The sequence below is a fragment of the Malus sylvestris genome, chromosome 15 (genome assembly GCF_916048215.2).
Source record: "Malus sylvestris chromosome 15, drMalSylv7.2, whole genome shotgun sequence".
Classification (NCBI taxonomy): Eukaryota; Viridiplantae; Streptophyta; class Magnoliopsida; order Rosales; family Rosaceae; genus Malus; species Malus sylvestris.
The window spans coordinates 402161-424113 of NC_062274.1; the positions used below are offsets into that span (position 1 = coordinate 402161).

General features: G+C 40.9%; 7 protein-coding genes and 1 pseudogene across 11 annotated transcripts; 4 read left to right on the forward strand and 4 right to left on the reverse strand.

Moving 5' to 3' along the window:
- LOC126604667 (thioredoxin-like protein CDSP32, chloroplastic) lies at positions 1-1160 on the forward strand. The gene has a single exon (XM_050271953.1). It carries the CDS (start codon positions 134-136, stop codon positions 1031-1033), a length of 900 nt encoding a protein of 299 aa, XP_050127910.1. The 5' UTR covers positions 1-133; the 3' UTR covers positions 1034-1160.
- A 2117-nt stretch (positions 1161-3277) lies between these two features.
- LOC126604668 (uncharacterized protein At1g76070-like) lies at positions 3278-4531 on the reverse strand. The gene has a single exon (XM_050271954.1). The coding sequence runs from the start codon at positions 4266-4268 to the stop codon at positions 3501-3503; it is 768 nt and encodes a 255-aa protein (XP_050127911.1). The 5' UTR covers positions 4269-4531; the 3' UTR covers positions 3278-3500.
- A 1401-nt stretch (positions 4532-5932) lies between these two features.
- LOC126605505 (uncharacterized) lies at positions 5933-6887 on the forward strand. The gene is made up of 3 exons (XM_050272913.1): positions 5933-6099; positions 6353-6491; positions 6637-6887. The coding sequence occupies exons 2-3, from the start codon at positions 6386-6388 to the stop codon at positions 6774-6776; spliced, it is 246 nt and encodes an 81-aa protein (XP_050128870.1). The 5' UTR covers positions 5933-6099; positions 6353-6385; the 3' UTR covers positions 6777-6887.
- On the reverse strand, positions 6876-8842 carry LOC126605503 (pentatricopeptide repeat-containing protein At1g20300, mitochondrial). The gene has a single exon (XM_050272912.1). It carries the CDS (start codon positions 8723-8725, stop codon positions 7109-7111), a length of 1617 nt encoding a protein of 538 aa, XP_050128869.1. The 5' UTR covers positions 8726-8842; the 3' UTR covers positions 6876-7108.
- Positions 8843-11057: 2215 nt separating this feature from the next.
- On the forward strand, positions 11058-11885 carry LOC126604561 (uncharacterized; annotated as a pseudogene).
- Positions 11715-17114, reverse strand: LOC126604557 (pentatricopeptide repeat-containing protein At1g20230). 2 transcript variants are annotated; one of them, XM_050271851.1, is made up of 3 exons: positions 14642-17114; positions 14378-14546; positions 11715-11778 (listed from the first exon to the last, which is right to left on the reverse strand). In XM_050271851.1, exon 1 carries the CDS (start codon positions 16986-16988, stop codon positions 14715-14717), a length of 2274 nt encoding a protein of 757 aa, XP_050127808.1. In that variant the 5' UTR covers positions 16989-17114; the 3' UTR covers positions 11715-11778; positions 14378-14546; positions 14642-14714. The 2 variants fall into 2 exon arrangements, with proteins under 2 accessions (XP_050127808.1, XP_050127807.1); XM_050271850.1 differs by lacking the exon at positions 11715-11778 and having other exon boundaries at positions 14118-14546.
- Positions 12045-13962, forward strand: LOC126604559 (probable prolyl 4-hydroxylase 3). 4 transcript variants are annotated; one of them, XM_050271853.1, is made up of 7 exons: positions 12045-12368; positions 12464-12548; positions 12683-12780; positions 12865-12962; positions 13083-13212; positions 13342-13529; positions 13599-13962. In XM_050271853.1, the coding sequence occupies exons 1-7, from the start codon at positions 12166-12168 to the stop codon at positions 13670-13672; spliced, it is 876 nt and encodes a 291-aa protein (XP_050127810.1). In that variant the 5' UTR covers positions 12045-12165; the 3' UTR covers positions 13673-13962. The 4 variants fall into 4 exon arrangements, with proteins under 4 accessions (XP_050127810.1, XP_050127811.1, XP_050127813.1 ...); XM_050271854.1 differs by having other exon boundaries at positions 12467-12548; XM_050271856.1 differs by having other exon boundaries at positions 12045-12353; positions 12467-12548.
- Positions 17115-18131: 1017 nt separating the features above from the next.
- LOC126604558 (calcium-dependent protein kinase 29-like) lies at positions 18132-21486 on the reverse strand. The gene is made up of 8 exons (XM_050271852.1): positions 20485-21486; positions 19777-19920; positions 19489-19641; positions 19281-19390; positions 18929-19096; positions 18709-18836; positions 18525-18624; positions 18132-18384 (listed from the first exon to the last, which is right to left on the reverse strand). The coding sequence occupies exons 1-8, from the start codon at positions 21185-21187 to the stop codon at positions 18307-18309; spliced, it is 1584 nt and encodes a 527-aa protein (XP_050127809.1). The 5' UTR covers positions 21188-21486; the 3' UTR covers positions 18132-18306.
- Positions 21487-21953: the final 467 nt, after the last annotated feature.

Below are 21953 nucleotides of genomic sequence, written 5' to 3' on the forward strand. Positions count from 1 at the left end.
GGATAAGACGAATCACAAAAAGCAGTGGCCACTGAGATTTCAAGATAATTCCACACCAGAGCCTCCTACCACTCTCACAGGTTTGAATAAGCAAATTAAGCAACACAAACCAAATCTTCCGACCCTGTCTTCAATGGCGACCGTCACAAATTTCATAGTCAAACCACCTTCGTCATCTCAATCTTCAATCCCAAGAACAAGTTGTTTTGTTGCTAAAGGTTTAAGTTTGGTGACGAAGCTTAAACCTTTAGCAACAAAACTTGAAACAAAAAAAAATCAACTCCGCAACTTCACCATCAAGGCCACAGCTGCCGCCGGCACTAAAAAGGTCGAAAGTGACGACAGAGTTCAGCAAGTGCACAGCATCCAGGAATTCGATGAGGCCCTAGGGTTGGCAAAAAACAAGCTCGTGGTCGTCGAGTTTGCCGCCAGCCACAGCGCCGAGAGCAGAAAAATGTACCCTTTTATGGTCGACCTCAGCCGCACATGTAACGATGTCGAGTTTTTATTGGTCATGGGCGACGAGTCGGAAGACACCCGAGAGCTCTGCAGGAGAGAGAACATCGACAAAGTCCCCCACTTCAGCTTCTACAAGAGCATGGAGAAGATTCACGAGGAGGAAGGAATCGATGGTGATCGGCTTAGGGGGGACGTGTTGTACTACGGCGACAACCACTCCGAGGTGGTGCAGCTGCATCAGAGGGAGGACGTGGAGAAGCTGATCGAGGAGCATAAGGCGGACACCAAGCTGATTGTGCTTGACGTGGGGCTCAAGCACTGTGGGCCCTGTGTCAAGGTATATCCGACGGTGGTGAAGCTGTCGAAAAGAATGTCGGACACGGTGGTGTTTGCGAGGATGAACGGCGATGAGAACGACAGCTGCCTGCAGTTCCTCAAGGACATGGAGGTGGTGGAGGTGCCTACTTTCTTGTTCATTAGAGACGGCGAGATTTGTGGAAGGTATGTGGGTTCTGGGAAAGGTGAGCTTATTGGTGAAATTCTAAGATACCAAGGAGTCCGTGTGACTTATTAGGATAATTATCAACAAATTAGAAAAATATAAATTTAATTTTACAAAATTTGTACTTTATTTTTTAATGAAGTTGAATTAGTCTTCAGATTTGAACTAATTTTTGAATGAAATGGGTTTTTTTTATTAAGGTTAATATGTTTTAGCCCAAGAAAAGAGTATTTAGCTTTAACCTTAATTATGAACCTAGTATATAATACTCTTGAATGAGATAAACTTTTATATGATTGTCTTATATGAGCAACGCTCACATAAAGTCAGATAAAAAAAAAAAAAAGGTCGTACCCAGTGCACAAGGCTCCCGCTTTACGCAGGGTCTGGGAGAGGTGAATGTCGGCTAGCCTTACCCCCATTTATGGAGAAGCTGCTCCCAAGTCTCGAACCCGAGACCTACCGCTCATGGGCGAAGGCACTTGCCATCGCACCAAGTGCGACCTCTTGCTCACATAAAGTCAGATACCAGAATAAAAAAAAATTCTCATGCTTTGTATGAGAGATGACCTACATGTACGTGTTTCGGCCTTCCAGTAGAGAGAAATTATGTACTTGTTAATTAAGGAGATAGGAACTTAGGACTATAGATAAAGGTCTTATAAAAAAGGAACAACAAAAAAATACATACTATCACTACGGATTAAGGTTTGCAACGGTTTGTTCATTGCCAGAAAAATCATTGGGCCAAAAGCCGAAACTTATTCAGCAACATCCACCCGGTTGTGTGAGTCGGCATGTCACAGATTTCGGAAGAAGTTGCCTAGTTGTTTACAAAGATTGGATCAAGAACAAACAATATTATCTACACTAAAAGAGAGAGGTGCGCGAGAATCGAATCTAAGATCTCTCATTTACAAGTGCAGAGGAATATCACTAGACCGTAGTACTAAGTGGTAACTGTGTATTATTATTGAGAAAAATAATGGATATGCAGGTATGCTATGGAGTATAGTACTGATTGCAAGGGTCACCGAATCTCACAGTATCCAAACATGGAGGGCACCAATTGATCTTTACTTGTCACCTTATTTTTGAGAATTGAAACTGTAATCGGTGTTATAAAGTTGCAAATCTTGGTTAAATTCATTCTAGCCCTTCTTTCAAGTATCAATATTACTAGGGGTAGTGCTATTCGCACATCATGTTTTACTTCCCATATATTTTTATTATTTTTTGTCCATTGATTTTCTTCAATCTATTCGATCCAACGGTCGAAAATTAAGAAGACTGTGAGAAGTAAAAATGGGTATGTGAATAGCCCCACCCTATTACCAAGTTCAAGCCCCAATTCTACCATTTGCGAGAAAATATTTACAACAATCACAATTTCCCAAATAAAAAGGAGAAAATTTTCACTCTAGTCAATAAGATTTTGTGTCGGAGTGTTTTGGATGAAACCCAAATAGAGGTATCGGATTACGTAATTAATAAAGCACATTTCATAAAAAAGAAAATAAATAAACTACAGTAACTAGTTATTTTGACATATGACCTCAATCTAATTTCATAGGGCGTGAGACATGTCATACTAGAAATAGCTCTATAAAATTGTCATGCTGCGGTCCAAATGTGAATCTGTTGCATGAAATCATATGTGAAATCAGCATAGAGTCGTTCCAAAAAGCTGTTAGGTGTAAGTAAACAATGTGATGGCATTATTTTAGTACAATAATTAATCTCAATTATGAGCTTCATCCCCAAAAGGGGCCGGGATCGTCGAGTCATCCAAAAATCCAGTGGCTCCGGCTAAAGACAGATTGTAGCATCCCCAATTAATCTTACAATAATTTGGAATTGACAGGGAAACCACCAATCTATTAGTTAACCTTATTCAGTTGTGGCAGCTACCTCACTGATATGTGTTACCCAAATTTGACCTAATTATTTTTATATAATTAATGGTCAATTTCCATCAATTAGATAAAGAAGAATAAATTAAACATCTTGCACCACTTCCAAATAAGCAAATTAAACATCATCAAAAGTTATTTATTTTTTACTTTTTTATATAGAAAAAGTACGATATTCATTAAAGATGAGAAACACGTATAAATTGAGGATATGATGATTTATTGGTCTCGATAAAAATTTTGCTAGATATTTCAACTCGGATGAAGAAAAAAAAACGTCCTGCACATTGTTCTTCTCTTCCATGTGACCAAAAAGACCTTGTGGATCCGAACTTTTGTCTCATACATGTGTCTGTATTAACGTAATCAAAAGCGTTGTTGAGCACAAGAAAACTAAACCATGTGATAAAAAAGACCTTGTGGATCCCAACTTTTGTCTCATACACGTGTCTGTATTAACATAATTACGCATCAAAGCAGGGAACAATTCAAACTTCTTCACAAATTCTTACACTCTAATTTACATATTTGGGAACAAATCTAATTAAAAAGAGGAGGGCAACACTAGTCTAAAAAGGAAATAATGTATATGATAAACCGCAACAATTACGAACAATTTAATTTAATTAATTTGCTTTGACCATGGGTTTCAATTCTAGAGGACTGGGAGGAGCCATTGTTCTTCTCTTCCATAGATTGATTTCTTTCCTTGGCTGCAAAGGCACTTGATGTAATTGATTTATTCCTCCAATCCCTAGAGGCGCCGAGAATGCGATTCTCACATCTTCTCTCTCTTCATCTGAATAATCGCGATGATCATTCATAATATCATGAGGAGATTCCCAATCCAAGTTTTCGAAAGATTGGCCACGTCCGCTTGCAAATCTCTTCATCTGACTCAACGAAGGCGCCCTATCTGGAAGATTCGGAGCCGTCCGATCACGATCAAGATCACTAGCATCAGATTCAGATTTTCTTCCAGGGTTTATGTTGCTAAACATCCTCCGGAACGGAAAACCGTGCTTCTTGATCTCCCGTGGCGACCACGGGCCTGGAGGAGGCTTTGATTTTTGACGATCTTCAGGGATCAAATTAACGCTATTTATCTTGTTAGTGTGTTTCTTGTGCTTGATCTGTCCCATGCACGATACCTTCGGCGATGTCGGCTCTTCTTCTCGTGTCTGGCCGTCAAAGCTTCCGCTCTTCTGTTTCCTTCGGACTTGATCTGGAATCATTAAAGGGCCGGAAAACCCTCGCCGCCCGTGAGCTTTAAGCTTGGCGGCGGCGTCTCCGGTAGGGCTGTAAGGAGGGTTGTGAAAATAAATACCGGAAGCAGCTTTTGGTAGAAACGTCAAGATCTTGTTTTTTGGTTTACCTTGTTTCTGATGATCCATTGTTGTAAAAGAAAACCCTAATCTTGTCGCACGCTTGGAAGTTGAGGAGGATAATGAAATTGTGTTGAATCGCTTATCCAGCAACACTACTTATATATATCTGTAAAACTACTCACACACACACACACACACATATATATATATATATATCAAGAAAAGAGAGGTCGGTCAAACAAGGGAGGTGTGTGTGAGTGTGTGACCCAGCAAACCATATTTGCTCGATTGAATTAAATAATACAGCTTGCGTTTGATGCAGCTTTCCGGTTTTTTCTGCACGAGATTTAATTTAGATTCAACGTTTTTTTCTAATCCACGGGCTAAAATCGAATTTAATAACCAAGCAATGCGTAGGAATTGACTTGTCTACCCTTTCCGGGGGCTCTGTTAAACCTTCATCTAATCATTGAACGCGGATTTCAAGGATAATCATGACAAATTTGCAATTGGGAAAATATAAGATTTTTTTCCTTTTCAAATTGGGAAATATAAGATAAGTTTGATATAACGTGTACGTAGTTGACCAAATTTTAGGATGATACTACGTGCTTGCTTAATTTTTATCAACTTAATTAACCTAAACAGAATCATTAGGGAGAAAAAAACTTAATATATATAAATCTAAATGAATATTTTGTTTTTCTTGTTTAACTCGTGCACAACATACATAATCCATATGTTAATAAAATAAAATAAGAGCAGTATATAACGAAGGATAAATAGAATTATAGCATTTTCTAGTATTTTTTTTTTAAACAAACGATATTATCTATAGGGGTCTCACAATGGATTAACAATAATGTGGTTCAAATTCGCATTTGAAGAGAATCGAACATGAGACTTCTCACTTATAAGTGAAGATGAATACTAAGAACTTTTAGTAACTTTTATTTAGATTCACACAATTAGCTTATTTTAACTTTACTAGAAATGGAGGACGCAATAAATTGTTTACATACAAAACCGATGAGCTTGTAAGTGAAGTAATTAAGAGTTCATTTGATAATTGTAACAATATTATTCATTCTTTCTTTGCCAATAACAATTGTTAATAGTATACAGCCGCTTGTTTCTGATTTTTTTAATTGTCAATTATTTAATTTGTTGTGAGTGATGATGAGTAGTGTGCACACCCCTTGAGTGAGTGTGTGAACATTATAGTTCTCCCTAGAGTGAAATGTAGCAAAAGATCACGTGTTAATGGGCCTAATGATAATAATTAATTAGTAAGTTAAAATACAATTAGCTGTAATTGGTTTGCTTTTGAAACAATATTGAAGTGGCCCAGCCTCCATCCTACTGAAATATGATTAGTATAAGTTACAATATGTTGACGTATTTGGTCTTCGTTCATGGGAGCTTGAGCTTAATTACTAGCGTTGGGTTGCACTAGTTTGACTTTCCATTAACATGGTCAAACATGTAACGCTTGGTCTACATCACAGTTGCTGGCATGCTGCAACATTTATTGCATCGTCTAATTACGCCAGCATGAAGGCGGAGGGAGACTCGTCACCGGAAGACATTCATTTCCGACATCCATCAACTTTTAAGATGACGAATTGACGACGACATGCTGCGTGCATCCTAATTATTATACGGTTTAAAGTAGACATTTGTTGGGAGTTTGGAAAATGCTGTAAGAGAAGCCCAGCTTCTTTGGGTAACAAAAGTTGGGCTCATCTACAAATTAAGACCAATTGAAGGCCCGATAACATTGGCAAATCCACAAATCAAAGAAGAAAACGGCGTGGCTAGCAGCACAGGGCGACCTCGAACTCCTCATACCGTCGACCTCCCGCCACTGCTCCTGCCCCATCTCTTTACCTCAAAGGTCTGCAGATATTGCTGTTTATTTTTCTTCTTTAAATTAAAGTAAATTCTCATGTTTGTTGCCTCCATTTATGAAATCCTAGCTGTATCTGTAAATGGCAACATCGATCAATTGGAAACTGCGGAAATGAGGCTCCGGTCTCTGATCTGAAATTCATAGCCAGGCAAAGTAAATAAAAAAGAAAATAAGGATATGGTAATTTGACAAAAAAGATGAACCAACTGAGAATTTAGTTGTTGTTTTTGCGTTGTAGGTATTTTTGGGGGAAGGAGTGAGTGTTGGGGTTATGGCTAAAGCCCTTGATTTGCAGGACTTCCTTCTCCGCGGTCGAGTCTTGAAGCTTTATAGGCAAGCACTTAGGATTACCCGAAGAGCCCCCGTTGATTCCAGAGGTCAAATTTTGCTCACCAACAATCTTTTACTCAAATTTACGCCATAATTACCATATTTCTAAATCAAATGACACCTTGTTCCTTGCCCATTACATCCATTAGTAGTGTTCATCTTGGGTTTATGTTTCTGTTGATGTGCTTACAGGTGAACTAAGATCGATGATTCGACAGGAACTGGAGAACAACCGGCACTGCAGTGACAGGCAACGGACTCGTTTTCTGTTAAGTGAAGGTTTGGAGAGATTGAAACGTCTCGACGAGATGCTTGACATGCAAGGTCACTAGTTGTATTCCTTAATTTGTTGAGTTTTTGAATGTCAACATTCCCCTTGTACTTTTCCAACACCAACAGGTGACTCATGCTGCATTTGTTAACATATGATGTTTATTTTGAAATGATTTGCCTTTCTTGATTAGCATATAACAACTTTGATGTAAGATTACAATAAACAAAAAGGTTACAGGAAGCTCAGATGCGTAACAGTTTTCTGTAAGAAATTGTCAAAATTGTGATCCCAGCTCTCAAACATAAAACGCTACATCATAAATCCATAACGAAAACAGGTAATCCGACGACTAATCTAATGCGAGCAATGCAGCTAAACTACTTCTACAGACTACACAGCCAACGGCCGTGTAACGAAGCCCCTATCGACCATCTTCTCCACCAACTCCTCATGCTTCTTCAACTGCCCTGCCTTCCTCAACTGTTCTAGAACCATCTCATAAACCGGCATACTCGGTTTCAAGCATTTCTCCTCAATCATCTCCCTGCAATACCTGTAGGCATTGTTCCAATGCCCCATTCCACAGTACATGGAGATCAAGACCTTGTACGTGTTCACGTTCGGCTCGACTTCATTCTCATCCATTTCCCTCTTCAGCTTCAGCACCATATGAGTAGATTTAGATTCAGCAAACATCTGCATTAATATATTGTAGGTCACCGTGTTCAACTCGCACTTCAACTCCTTCATCTTAGCATACATTCTGTGAGCACCATTCACATCCTTCAACTTCGCAATGCACCGAAATATGGGATTGAAACTCGATGCATTCGGGGTGCAGCCTTTCTTAACCATCAGATCGAGCACCTTAACTGCATCTTCAAGATTCTCGTCCTTACAATGACACTCTATAAGAAAATTATAAGTAATGGCATCCGCATTGCATCCCAGCCTCTTCATCTGATTATAAACCTGCAACACCTTCTCAGTCCGGCCAGCTTTCACATGAACCCTCATCAGATTATTGAAAGTTATTGAATTTGGCTGGCAACCGGCATCAATCATCTCCGCGAAAACATCATGGGCGCGCGTAATTTGGCCGCACCTACACAAACCATCGATCACAATGCTGTAAGTATACACATTCGGCATGATCCCAGCTGCCTTCATGTCACGAAACACCCGCTCAGCCTCCGAGATATTACCAGCTCGACACCAGCCATTAACCAAGCTAGTGTACAGAACAACATCAACTTCAAATTTATGCTTCAAGCTATCGAAAAACGACTGCGCTTCACTGGCCCTTCTCTTCTTGCACAGAATCCCAATCACTACCGAGAATGCCATCCTATCAGGCTCGCAACCGTACTCCTCCATACGATTAAACGCGTGCACCGCCTCCGCAGCCAATCCGGCCCTCACGTACCGCCTGACAAGAATCGAGAAGGTCTCGACCGTAATTTCAACATTCCGTGCTTTCATCAGGTCGATCACGTGCCAAGCCAAATCGAACTGCCTCACCTTTCCAGCGAGGTCGACCATCTCGTTGTATGGCTCCGATTTCTGCTCGAACCCGTCGCGGGCAGTGGCCCAGTTGAAAAAAGCAACTGCCTGGACCAGAGGGATGCCGTGGCGGACGCCGCCACACTTTTCGATAACACGGCGGACGACGGAAGGAGATAATGAATGGACGGCGGAGATTTGGGAGAAGTCTTGCGAGAGAGCAGGGATTGTGAAGGTGGGGTTCGGGGGAGTGGGGTTCGGGTTCGGGTTGGGGTTATTGCGGTGGTGATCTTTGATTAGAGAGTGGAATTTGTCGGCAATTAGGGTTTCGTCGGCGGATAGGTAGGGGGCAGGAGCAGGGGCAGGTTGGGAATCGTTGTCTGGGGTGTCGTTCTCTTGAAGAGGTGCTTCTGAAGCTAAAGAGAAAGAGTAGGGCTTGAGAATTCGCGGCGGAGTGGGAGAGAGAAAGCGGCGGAAATGGAGGGTTGATTTGGTTAACGCCATAGCTGAGCTTCCTAAGAAGACGAGAGGAAGGAGCGGCGGAAAGAAGAGAGGGGGGCAGACTGCAGAGGCTGAAGCGCGAAGCTCAGGCCAAAGGCGACGTCGTTTGATTGTAGGGGCACACGCTCCCACAAGCAAAATGTTATACAATATGGGCCTGGGTTACCCGGCATAATATGGGCCTGAGTCTTTGTTTCTCTGGGTCAGTGCAGATTTCTGTGCTTCATGTGCTAGTTGTATAGGGACAATGTCGTCACCAATCACCTACAGAAAATACAAATCCAATGAAGAACACAGATTTTTATTAGAGCAGTTCCACCGGGGAACTGATAGGCCAACACTTAGCTTAAAAACCAGATCGGCACCCAAGCTATCCACTCTAGCCCAGCATTTTGATCGGCACCCAACCTAAGCCAAGCAATAGACCGGCCTAAAATCGACAGACCCACATGTTGGGCCATATGACTTCAACCAAGTCATCAACCTCTCGCACAATCAACGCGTCGCAGAGAGATCTTGGTGCAGAGCTCCTCCAAATCCGAATGGGGAGGGAGAGGGAGAGAGAAATGCAGGGAGGTTCCAGACTTACCTTCTCCTTTTTTTTAATAATATTTTAATAAAATTGATCATGCTATTTTTTGTTAGGGGTGGAGATGCATTTGATCTATTAGGTCTATCACTGTTCATTGAGTGAATTAAATAGGCTGTGTACTGGCGCATTTTTTTAGGGGTGGAATTGCTCTTATGAGAACTTTAACGAAAAGTTCCCGATACTGTTCACTTTAACGAAAAAACATATTTTTACATTAAAAAGTAAATCATGGTACTATTCACTTTACCCTTTATTTTGTAATTTTCGTTAAAACTCGAAGTTTTCAAGTCATTTTCATTAGTTTTCCCTTTTATTTATACAGCAACTCCTTTTTCTCATCAACATTAACAACAAACGTGTCTTCTTTTTCATAACCCCTAATTAAGAGGCAAAACAAAACTGAAAAACTAAGGTCAGACAATTAGCATGGCATAATTTACATCTAATGAGGGATTAGAGAACTATGCACAAAGCTAAACAAACAAAAATATTCATAAGAATCGTTTACTGTGGTATGCATCATACTTTGGTAAGCATAATATCTCTCCAAATAACCGGTCAATCCAAACCCTAACCTTCCTAACGACAAACTTGTCAATGAACTCAAACAATCCTTCATATGGAATCTCAACTTCTATAATATCATCATTTGCTTCCCTGTGCAGCGCCGTCTTGGACGTCCAATACACTCTTGATCCATCTTTCACCTTCATATAATACCCGCATCGACTCTGTGACAAGGGAGGGGGCGGTGTCTTCCAAGGCTTTAACGGAATCAATTCCTTCAGTGCCAACAAGCTCGGGGACCCGTCAGCAGGATCCATCTACGACACTCTGAAAAGGTTCAAATCCAAGGAAGTAGGCAGTAATAGAATGGCTGTAAAATTGCTTCAATTTATAGTGGTGCAATAAGTATACCTCTCCTATGATTTGTGTGCGTTAGTTTAGTCACACTTGAATCCTAACTAGTATGCTAATTTGAATTTCAATTTTGACACAAATTAATTGCACAGCGTGTACTATAGCTGGCCTTCCTAATTTCCTTTGGGAAAGGATTGTAAAATAGCTAGGGAACGTTAAGAATTATAATCACAATTTGATAAGGATTCAACTGCTGGTAAGCCAGAAAATAAAATATTTGTCATGTGACCGAGTGATTACCGCAATGTGTTGGTTTTTTACATTCGAATTCAAATCCTTATTCCCATCGAGTAGAGTAGTTTGATATGTTTTAGAAAGCAATCACGGACTAGAAATTATATTGTTTAAGATGAATGGAACAGTTGAGAATTAATTTGTAATTGACACCGTTTTAGGATGAAAAAAAATGTGCGGAGCCAATCAAGGGCTTGGAAAATCAGTATGTCCAATTTCCCTGAGATGGAAAATACAGCTATATTATTTGGTAAATCAGGAAATACATTAATGAAAATATTTCTCTTCTTTTAACCATATTGGTAATTAATTCTCATTTCCTCAGTTTTAATAAATGGGGTGTGATATCCACACATCCTATTTTACTTCTCACACATTTTTTTACTTTTCAGCCGTCAGATCGAATGAATTGAAGAAGATCAACGGACAGAAATTATCAAGGGGTGTGTGAGAAGTAAAATGGGATGTGTGGATAGCACACCCCTTAATAAAAAATTTAGGAAGTTTTAACGAAACACTTCCGATACTATTCATTTTTAACAAAAAACCACATTTTTATCTTTCCCTGATACTTTTCACAACACCTTTATTTATCATTTTTCATTAAAACTAATTTTTTTTGAATTTTTTGTTAGTTTCCTAATTTTTTATGCTCTACACATTTGTGGAAATGTTTTCAAGCCCACCTCACTGAAAGAAAAAGTTTTTAAGAATAATTTTTTTTATATTCCTCTCCGTATTCTACTTGCGCCAATCTTCTGTACGCCCCCAATTGCCCGGAAAGGATGACCGCGAATATACAAAAATGTCGAATCCCTCTGAAGCTCATGACGCGAAACGACATAGTTTTCAATTGTGGCCGGCGTCTATTGCACGAGGGCCCGGACACCGTGGAGGAGCTTCTGGACAGACACGTAGTGAAGAAAGAGAAACACCGCGACGATGAGGAGGAGGAGTTGCAGGAATCGGCGGCGACCCACCAGCACTCGGAGGGAGGCGCTGAGTCTGTACCGAGACATAATTAGGGCGACTCGATTCTTCATGTGGGTGGACTCTGGAGGCGTGCTGTGGCTGGACTCTCGATTGCTCATCGGCGGGCATGATGCGGTGCAGTCGGCGATAGATAAGCTCGCCGAGAAGCAGCGGCAGCAGATTCAGAAGGAGCGAGGAGGGGGTCAAGATTAAGCAGTTTAAACGGTTCGATTTTTGAGTTTCTGCTGCCGTTGGACGAAAATACTCAATTTCACATTTGACCCAGAGGAATCAGTAAATTTGATGGTTTTTGTAGGACGTTGTTTCTTTGTAGAAGCTGAATAAAGAAAATTAATTAATTAGACCGCAAGAAAAAGAATGTAATCAGATTTTATTTATTCAAAACCCGGAAGCAGAAAATAAGAAAATAATCCTGAGTCATAACCAGTGTGCAGCCCACAGCACTGCAAAAGCGGGAAAATAAAACCGCAATCTGCAAATCGCTAAAATACCCCAGTCATTAACCCCGCCCCAAATATAAACACCAGGGTAATTTCGTCACATCGAATAGTTTATTGTTAACCTTCCGACCTATAAATTACGACGCATTTCAAAACAACTCAGAATTCGCCCTTCTCAGAGAACTCAGAATTTAAGCACTCAGCGCTCGCTTTTGCATGAGAATTCCGCATCAGAGCTCTAGGATTTCGGAGCCCGTTCAACAATGGCCAAGGGGAGGTACGGTAGGTTGCAGAGCAAGAAATGGTCTCCGTTCACGCTCGTCTTGTCGATGCTGTTCGTGCTGTCGGTGGTGCTTCTCATGCTCGCTTTTGGAATCGTGTCGCTTCCGGTTAGCACCGACGGCTCTTCACCTAACGATCTCAGCTCCTTTAGGCGGAAGATCGTCGAGAGGTACGCATTTCGCTCGTAAGTCCACGGTCGTGATGAATTCGCTTTCCTTTTAATATTTTTTTCTTTCTTTCTGGATTTAAGTAAAAATAAATGTAATCATATTTTGTCAGAAGTGATGGATTGGGGAATAGAGGAGAGCAGTGGACGGAAGTGATTTCTTGGGAGCCCAGAGCCTTCATATATCACAATTTCTTGGTTAATTTTCCTCGTTTTAATTAATTTATCTGTTTGGCTTGATCTTAATTTTCTGTTTTATTCGAAATCGGTGGTGTTTCTGTTGGTGTTCGTTATTGTTCGAGAATGTTAATCTTAGATATGATTTTGGACAGTCCAAGGATGAATGTGACTACTTAATTAATCTCGCTAAACCTCATATGGTAAAGTCAACTGTTGTTGATAGCGAGACTGGGAAAAGCAAAGACAGTAGGTATGCTTCTAAGCATTTCGATCACCTCCCTACATGTATAAAACAAATATACTAGTGTGATACCCTCGAAATCCTTTTCTGCAGCGTGCGCACAAGCTCCGGAATGTTTCTGAGGAGAGGACGCGATAAAATAATTAGGGATATCGAGAAGAGAATAGCAGACTTCACCTTCATACCTGTAGGTACGTGACTGCTAGACATAGTTACCTACATTACACTACACCTTTGCGTTTCTTCCGATCCAGATTTTTATTTTCCTCAGTTCAGGTACACACTAATTCTGCTGATTTTCATTCTGACAGAGCATGGGGAAGGACTTCAGGTTCTCCACTATGAAGTTGGGCAGAAATACGATGCGCATTTTGATTACTTCGCAGATGAGTTCAACACCAAGAATGGCGGACAACGGGTTGCAACTCTTTTGATGTATCTGTAAGATGGCTTTTCTCTTCCCATAATGGTTTTTCTCTTTTGATGTATCTGTCTCGTGTCTTATTGTATGCGGTTTTTTTCTTTGTCAATGTTCTCTTTCCCATTTGCCATTTCTTGCCATTGATTTAGGTCGGATGTTGAAGAAGGCGGTGAGACAGTGTTTCCTACTGCAAAGGGGAGTATCAGCTCTGTGCCATGGTGGAATGAATTATCAGAATGTGGTAAACAGGGACTTGCCCTGAAACCTAAAATGGGTGATGCATTACTATTCTGGAGCATGAGGCCTGATGCTACTCTAGACCCGTCAAGTTTGCACGGTATGCTATTTTGCACTCTCCGCTCTCTGTTTTTCTTGGGATTGTTATTCATGTTATATGTTGTTGCAGGTGCATGCCCTGTGATAAGGGGTAACAAGTGGTCGTGTACAAAGTGGATGCATCTTCAAGAGTACAAAGTCTAAGTCGTTTTATGTTAAGCCGTGCTGGTCGTCTATGGAAGTTAGGAGACTTACAATCACTAACAGATGCGTATGGTATGGTCTGAACCGCCGTTCACTTGATTTGCTGGTCTAACCAGTACTCAGTTTAGGGATTTAGGGCATGTCTTTCAGCAAGTTATACCTTGAGAGAAGAGTGTGTGTTGTACCAAAACAACACATTTTTACCGGGCGGAATTTATGTAATTACGAATTCTTTTTAACCTTTACAATGTTCTCATTATTTCTATATGCTCACATTTTCTCAATTCTTACCTACTTTTGTACTATTAGCACTTAAATTCTTCAGTTTTCTTGTTCTACTGTACTGGTAGGCTGGTACGAGGATCATTCTTATTCATTATTTATTTTTAGTAACCAGATTCATAGTGCGTCAATCCTAGTTTACATGCCTTGACGGCATGTTCGATTTGTAGTTAAGTTAACAATGAGTCCTTTTATTGAGCGAAATTTACAACAAAAATTGCAGCAGGAACAATGAATTGAATACAGAACCAACTATACAGCAGAATACAGAGTGCCTTATTGTCGAGTTTATTTACAGCATGCGATAGACACCGAATTTATTTAAGACTCCTTCCTGTCGAATTTATTCAAGAGACGCAGTCATTCTTGTAAAGAGGGCAATAAAAACACATTCGTATAAATAAGGTGCAAGATCATGAGTACCTCAAAATGAGATTCATCCTTGAATTGCGCTGTCTTCAAGTCCTGGTTCCACCATGTACACGCTGACAGGATTTCCCAACCCTTCCATCCATGTAGTATTTTACGGTGACAAGTAGAAATAGCTCGGTTTTGTTGAGCACTGACACGGAAGAGGGGGGGGGGGGGGGACCTGCAAATGGAACAATTATGCGTCGGGTTACTTCTTTCTTTGTAGTGCATGATGAAAAAACAGAATGTAAGCTAAGTTCATTTCCTTTACCTGACGGACTTAGTAGCTTGAAGTAACTTCATCCTTTTGAAGAGTAAGCCCCTAATCAGACGTGCTGATAGTGATAGTTCACCAATAATCCCCACAAGAACAAACTCCGTCTTTAAAATGATGAAACCGATTTGTATCTCTGACCGAAATCTCTCTTCCTTCACAGCTAGATATGAATTTTATAACAGCATGGCAATCACCACATATCCTGAGGTTCTTAATCACCCTGATGGGGGACCCTGGAGGAGTGTTCAGAAGTCCTAGCGCCACCGCCAACTTTTCACTGTGTCCGCACAGAATGTGCTCCTTGTCTTGTTCCTCCACATCTTGCAATACAAAGTGGGTATTGGGGAAGTAACCCGATTTCTTCATCTCCGAGCTCAACTGATCCAACTTATCAATAATTTGGTTCATTTGCGGATGCCCTTTGTCTCCTGCAAGAAGCATGTGCACTTTGTTCTTCAGTTCAATCCAACTGCAGCCAGGGTTCTTCCTCAAACCAAGACTCTTCATTGTATCCCTCACTCTATCGACTTCCGTCCACATGCCTTTGGAAGCATAAATATTTGACAGAAGAATGTAGTTACCAGGATTTTTCGGTTCCATATTGAAGAGCTTCTTTGCAACAGACTCACCTAAAGTCACATTACTGTGAACTCTACAAGAACTTAGTAAAGCTCCCCAAACACAAGCATCTGGTTCGAAGGGCATTTTCTTGATCATGGAATAAGCCTCTTCAAGTTTTCCAGCCCGTCCAAGAAGTGTCACCATGCAAGCATAATGCTCCACTCTGGCTTCTAGACCATGCTCCTTTGACATACTTTTAAAATAATTCCATCCTTGTTCCGTCAAACCTTTCTGGCTGCATGCAGAGAGTATACAGGTAAAGCTGATAAAATCTGGCTTCTGACCACTCCTCTGCATCATATCAAATATCTCCATCGTTTCCTTAGCCATTCCATGCATTGCATATCCACTCATAACTGCATTCCAGCAGACCAAATTTCTGGTGTGCAATTTATCAAAACAAAGCCGAGACAAGTGGATTTTTCCACATTTCGCGTACATGTCAATCAATGCACTACCCACAAACACATCGTTAGAGATCCCCCTCCTCAGAGCGAAACAGTGAGTTGCCTTCCCATGCATCAAGGCTGCAATGTTACCGCAAGCTGGAAGCAAGCAAGGGATTGTCACATAGTTTGGTTTCACACCCTCAATCTGCATCTCTCTGAATAGCTCCAAAGCCTCCATATCCTTTCCATTCTGGGAACAACTAGCAATTATCGAGGTCCAAGACACAATGTTCAGTTCCACTTGGCCCTTAAATTGTTGGAACATCTCCAGTGCGTTGTCAACAAGACCATTTCGTGAAAGCCCCGTGACTAAAGCATTGCAAGCACCAACATCCGTTTGATCCATTTCATCATAAAACCGTGACATCTCAAATGCGCAGGCACACTTCCCATACACATCAATAAGCGCGCTGACGACACATTTGTCCGACACGAGTCCCTGCTTGATCACATAGCAATGAATCTGAAACCCCATGCCCAAATCCTCCAACTGTCCGACAGCAGGAAGAGAACTAGAAATACTAGACCCGTCAGGTCGAAAACCTTCCGAATGCATCTTCTTTAAAACAGACACAGTATCGGCACATAACCCGCTCTGATTAAAACCCGCAATCATCCCATTCCACAAGACTACATTGGGCTCTAAACCCATCCCCCTCATCTCATACAAGAGTCCCACAGCCTCATCCACGCAACCATGCCGAGAATACCCTGAAATCAAGGCGCTGAAAATAACCACATCCCGTTGAGGCACTCTATCGAAAACCTTGCGTGCATCCTTTATCCGGTCACATTTGATATACATGTGCACCAAAGAGGACTGCACAAACGAATCGAAAGAAAACCCAGATACACATGCAATGCCGTGAACCTGACGGCCGGCTCTCGGAGCCGCTGGCGGGCCAGCGCAGGCCTTGACGACGCTGGGGAAGAGAAAACCGTCCGGCGCGAGGCCTCGGGACAACATTTGAGAAAACAAACATAGTGCGTGGCTGAACTGATTGAGCTTCGAAAAGGCGTGGATTAGGGTGGAGAAGGAGAACAGGTTGGGGTTCGGAATCGAATCGAGGACGAGGTTTGCTTCGAGAAAGCAGAGGTTGTTGGCGTAGACAGAGAGGAGCTTGGTGGTGACATTGGTGTCGTTGGAGAGGCCAGTCTTGAGTATTTGGGCGTGGGCTTGACGCGCCTGCGAAAGAGATGCAGTGAAGGGGTTCAGAAATTGGAGGATGGTTTGGGGCAGACTTTCCAGCAGCAGATTCAGAGGTTGCCTTGTCATGGTTTCCTCTGCAACCGGTTCCCTCCAAAAGTGTCAACCAGAATACCAGATCATATTATGTCCGACGTTGAGCGACATGTCGTATGATCCTAATCTTAAACGTACGAGCTAATTGCATAAGAGCAACTCCAGCCATGGAGCCCTCCCCCTGGCAATCCACTATTTAATCCACCCTATTGAACAGTAACTGCCTTAAATGAATAGTAACTACCATTAATGAACAGTAATTGACATTTACATCTTCACCCTTGAAACTCTTCCCCTGGCAATAAGCAATTAAAATAATAATTTTGTTTGTTTGTTTAAATAATAAAAAATTGCAACCGGTCCCCCCCCTCTCTCTCTCCCTCTCTCTCTCTCTCTCTCTCTCTCTGACACAAAAAAACATAAAAAATTGTAAAACCCTCGGGCCACAGGCCCGTCGACTCCCCACCCCCCCCTCGCTCGGGCTCCCACCGTCGCTCGGCCTCCACACGGCTGGAGCTGCACCCACCGGCCCGAGGGCCCTTTCTCCTCCCCTGTGGCCCGAGCAACCAGCATGGCTGGAACTGCTCTAACTACCCGAGGTTCGAGCCCGCTGTCACAAAACAGACACAATGTTTCATTTTTTTTAATCACATTACTACCTAACATTTTAAATAATTTTTTTGTCTATAATTTTTTGGCATTACTAGTCTTATTGCCTTCTATAACCATTTTGGTTTCAGTTTTTCTTTTTTGTTCTTCATTAATTTCGTTTTCAATTTTTTTTTTCACTATTTTTTTAAAACTGAAAATTGAAATATTTTTTGTTAACTACTTTCATTTTTTGAAAAAAATAGTTATAAAACAACTCCGAAGATAGTAATTTGAAAAAGAAAAAAAAAAGACAGTGTCGTTTTTTTGAAAGTGAGACCCCAAACTTTTGGGTGTATGTTGTAAAAGTTAAAAATGTTGTAGTCTCATTGACAAAGCTTCGGAAACATGTAATGGTATCGGTTACAAATTTTTAATTAAAAACAGCACTAAGAAACACTAAATATACAATAAACATGTATAAACGACAATTTAGTTCATCTTAGAGTGTCCTTCAACTTAACTTTCAAATTTCATAATATGGAAAGCTTCGACGCCAATTTAGCCGAACAAATTTATACTCAACAGTTGTAATTTGTATATTTGGATTATTATTATTAATTTGTTCATGCAGTACACATGATGTATAACAGCTTGAGGTTATTTATGGACATTGGTTTACTTTTCAGAGGCAGAGCTTTGAGCTTTGGGAGTTGTTTATTATTTGATCTTCATGGATTCTTGTAAGAAAGCTGTCAACCAGTTATCTTTGTTTCTCATCAGCATCTTGAACTCCCTTTCTCATCATCGCCTCAAACTCCTCGTAATTGATTCTTCCATCCTACACAAAAATTAAACCAGTATTATTCAGTCATCTGGAGAAACACAACACACAACATGTATGCATATACACGCACACACGCGCACACATATATATACATGTGTGTATATATATCATATGCGTGTGTGTATAGATGTTACTTTATCCGTGTCCACATCATCGAGGATTTCTTCAATAGTAGCGTCGTCCCCCATCCCATATTCAGTCATTGCTTGTCTTAGCTCATCTCTTGTGATATACCTGATCAGCTTAAACCAGTCGGTGAGGATTCAAGTATAACTTACTTATCAAAAACTTTGGATTAATTAAATTGATTAAACTAACCCGCTCTGATCCTTGTCGAAGAACAGGAAAGCCTTGTACAAATTTTCTTCCTTCTCCAGCTTATGGCGATGCATGGTAGCAGTTATAAATTCAGTGTAATCTATAGTACCGTTCTTGTCAATGTCGGCCTAACGAGAAAAGAAGAACAAATTAATGTAACTAGATATTATTAATGTTTAGGGAAATTCGAGCACAAAGAAACGATTTTTCGAGTACTGACAGCATCCATCAGCTGTTTTATTTCTGTTTCAGTGAGCTTGGATCCCAGCCTCGCCAATCCAGTTTTAAGTTCCTCAAGTGTGATGCTACCGCTTCCATCCGTGTCTATGTTGTTGAACATTTCCTTCAGGCCGTGGATTTCTTCTTCCGAAAGGTTTTCTGCTATTACCTTTAACCAATCCAAATTCCAGTTGCTTACACAAACAGGAGATGAATAATAACGTAAAAAATACAAATTTGAAGGAACAAATATTGATACACGCAAGGCTGGACGGACGGTTGTTTTCAAACTTGTCTAGCCTTGCGCATATGATTTGAACAATTAAAATGGAGGTGTAACGAATCATAAATACCTTCAGAGCAAGTTTCTTGAGCTTGTTCATTGCTCTGAACTGCTTCATTCTAATGAGAACAGCACTGTCAATAGGTTTGTCCGATGCTTCTTTCCTCATCCATGGATGTTCTGGTTAAAATGCACATTATTTCGGCAAAAATTTACTCAAGGGGAACAATTAAAATAAAGGAGTTGAGTTGTTGAGTAGGTTTTCTGTTAACATTTACCAAGAACTTGCGAAGCTGTAAGTCTCCTCCTAGGGTCCATGGTTAACATTTTCTTGATGAGATCCTTTGCCTCATCAGATATTGAAGGCCAAGGTGCGCTTTGTAAATCGAGTTTGCCTTCTAAAATTGCATCCAATATCCCCTTCTCGGTCTCTAAAAACAGAATTTGCACACACACACATCAAAACGTCGAAACCAAATTTAGAAAGAAACACAAATTGTTCTTCTTGCTCTGGTTTAAAGTTTTAGACACAGTAAAAATAGTAGCGTGCAATGCAAGTTACCTACCAGCCCAAAAGGGAGGCACTCCAGCCAGAAGAATATATAACATGATTCCGGCACTCCAGATATCAATCTCCTTCCCATAACTCCGCTGTAACACTTCTGGGGCCACATAGTAGGCACTCCCAACTATGTCCCTGTACACTTTCCCTGGAGAATTGCTGACAAGTCATTTCTCCGTGTAGATCATGAAAATTAATTGAAATTCTACAGTAACAAAAATTCAATAAATAAAAATTATGCATGTTATTCATCAATTCAACTGCTTCCAAAATGATGGGTAGATTGTAAATTTTTGTTCACTCTTGTATACGTTCATCATATGCAGCATGTCGATTTCTTGCACAACATAGGACCCACATGCTGCACGTATTGCGCCACATTTCTTAATGCTTAATCTAGTCACAATGTGATGCACCACTTATTATCTCGTCGTGTTTATTTTATTTTATTTATCACTAAATTTGTTGACTTGGTTGACTTGTCCCCATCTTCATTGACTTAAGTCTTCTCTAACCCATAATGGCAGAGATTATTGTGTATGCACGTTTGAATTTTCTTCTTTGTAAGTTAGAGTGGATTATAAACTCTAATATCTTCTAGACAATTATCTTCGTCTTTAATTAAGCAAACAATTGTATGGAAATAAACACACAAATTTATGTAATCTCCAAACAAAATTTTCACAAATTTGAGTAATTACTGAATACTTACCTTGCTCAATGAAAACAGAGAGTCCAAAATCAATGGCCTTGAGCGGCGCGTCTTCATCCTTACTCGCAAACAAAAAATTCTCAGGCTTCAAATCCCGATGCATCACCCCCATAAAATGACAGACATGCACCACATTCACAATCTGCCTGAAAATCCTCGTTGCCTCCCGCTCGGAGTAGCTCCCTTTGGCAATAATCCGATCGAAAAGCTCGCCGCCAGAGCACAACTCCATGACCAAATGCAGATTCTGCCTGTCCTCATAGGCCCCCTTGAACTCCGCGATGTTGGGCTGCCCCGTCAGGTGCTGCTGTATCATAATCTCCCTCCTCACGTCCTCGATGTCCTTGGTCGTCGACAGCTTCGGCCGCGATATCGACTTGCAGGCGTACTTTTTTCCGGTGGTCTTCTCGGTGCAGAGATAGGTCACCCCGAACTGGCCCCGCCCCAGCTCCTTGTCAAGGGTATAAAGGGAATTTATGTTGAAGTAGGGTTTTCCGAGAATGGGTCCAATCTGAAACGACGAATGGGTCCTGCCGAAAGAGGTGCCGGAACTATAAGCAGGCGAATAAGGGTTTGGTTTTGATGGGGCGGGCTTATACGGGTCGTGGGTTCTGTTGGATTTTGGGTGGGTTCGATGAGGTGGCGAGTCTGAGGAAGATATAGGGATGTCATGGGATTGACATTTTGTGAAACAGAGTCCCATTTCTAGAGAGAGAGAGAGAGAAAGAGGAGAAGACAGAGGGGAGAGAGAGAGTTTAAGGGTGAGAGAGAGAGTATTTGGTTGGAGGGGTTTTAAGATGTATGAAAGGAGAGCATATTTAGTAGATGTTTGCTTGTGTGTGATGTTTCTGTGTGCTTTATTTTATGCTTTGCTTTTGCCCTTTGGATGTTGCCGAGCATATAATTCTGCTTTCTTCCTTTCTTTCACTTCACTTTTTTAGCACGTACGCTTTTCAACGGCGATTAGAGACAGAGACGAGAAGGATGTTATGGCCAACGTTTCTCTTACGACGGCGCTGTGGCGTTACTGCTACGCATTTCATTTCAGGTGTCCGTTTTTGTTGTTATTGGCAAGGCCCCAACGACGATACTAAATGGGGCCCCTGATGATGTCCTAAAGGACCCATGATCCTTTCCAGTTTCGTTGTCTAGTCAGTAGACGGTAGACAAAGTCTTTTTCGTCAACTCAATGCATTCTGTTCATTTTCTTCAGCTTAGTTTAACGTATTAATATCGTTTGTAATAAGAAAAAAAAAAACAAATAAAACTGTAATGGTGTCCTCCGAAGTTAGAACTTTCAATTTAATTTTGAGCCCTTTTGTACTTTTAATATGCCTCTATCTCCTCTCACGTTTAATGCACATGAGTAACATTAAGGTGCATATTTGTCGAGAAGATCTTACGTGCATAATAAATTAGTAAATACGTGAAATTATGATAATTGTGTTAGGGAAAATTTAAAAGAGAAT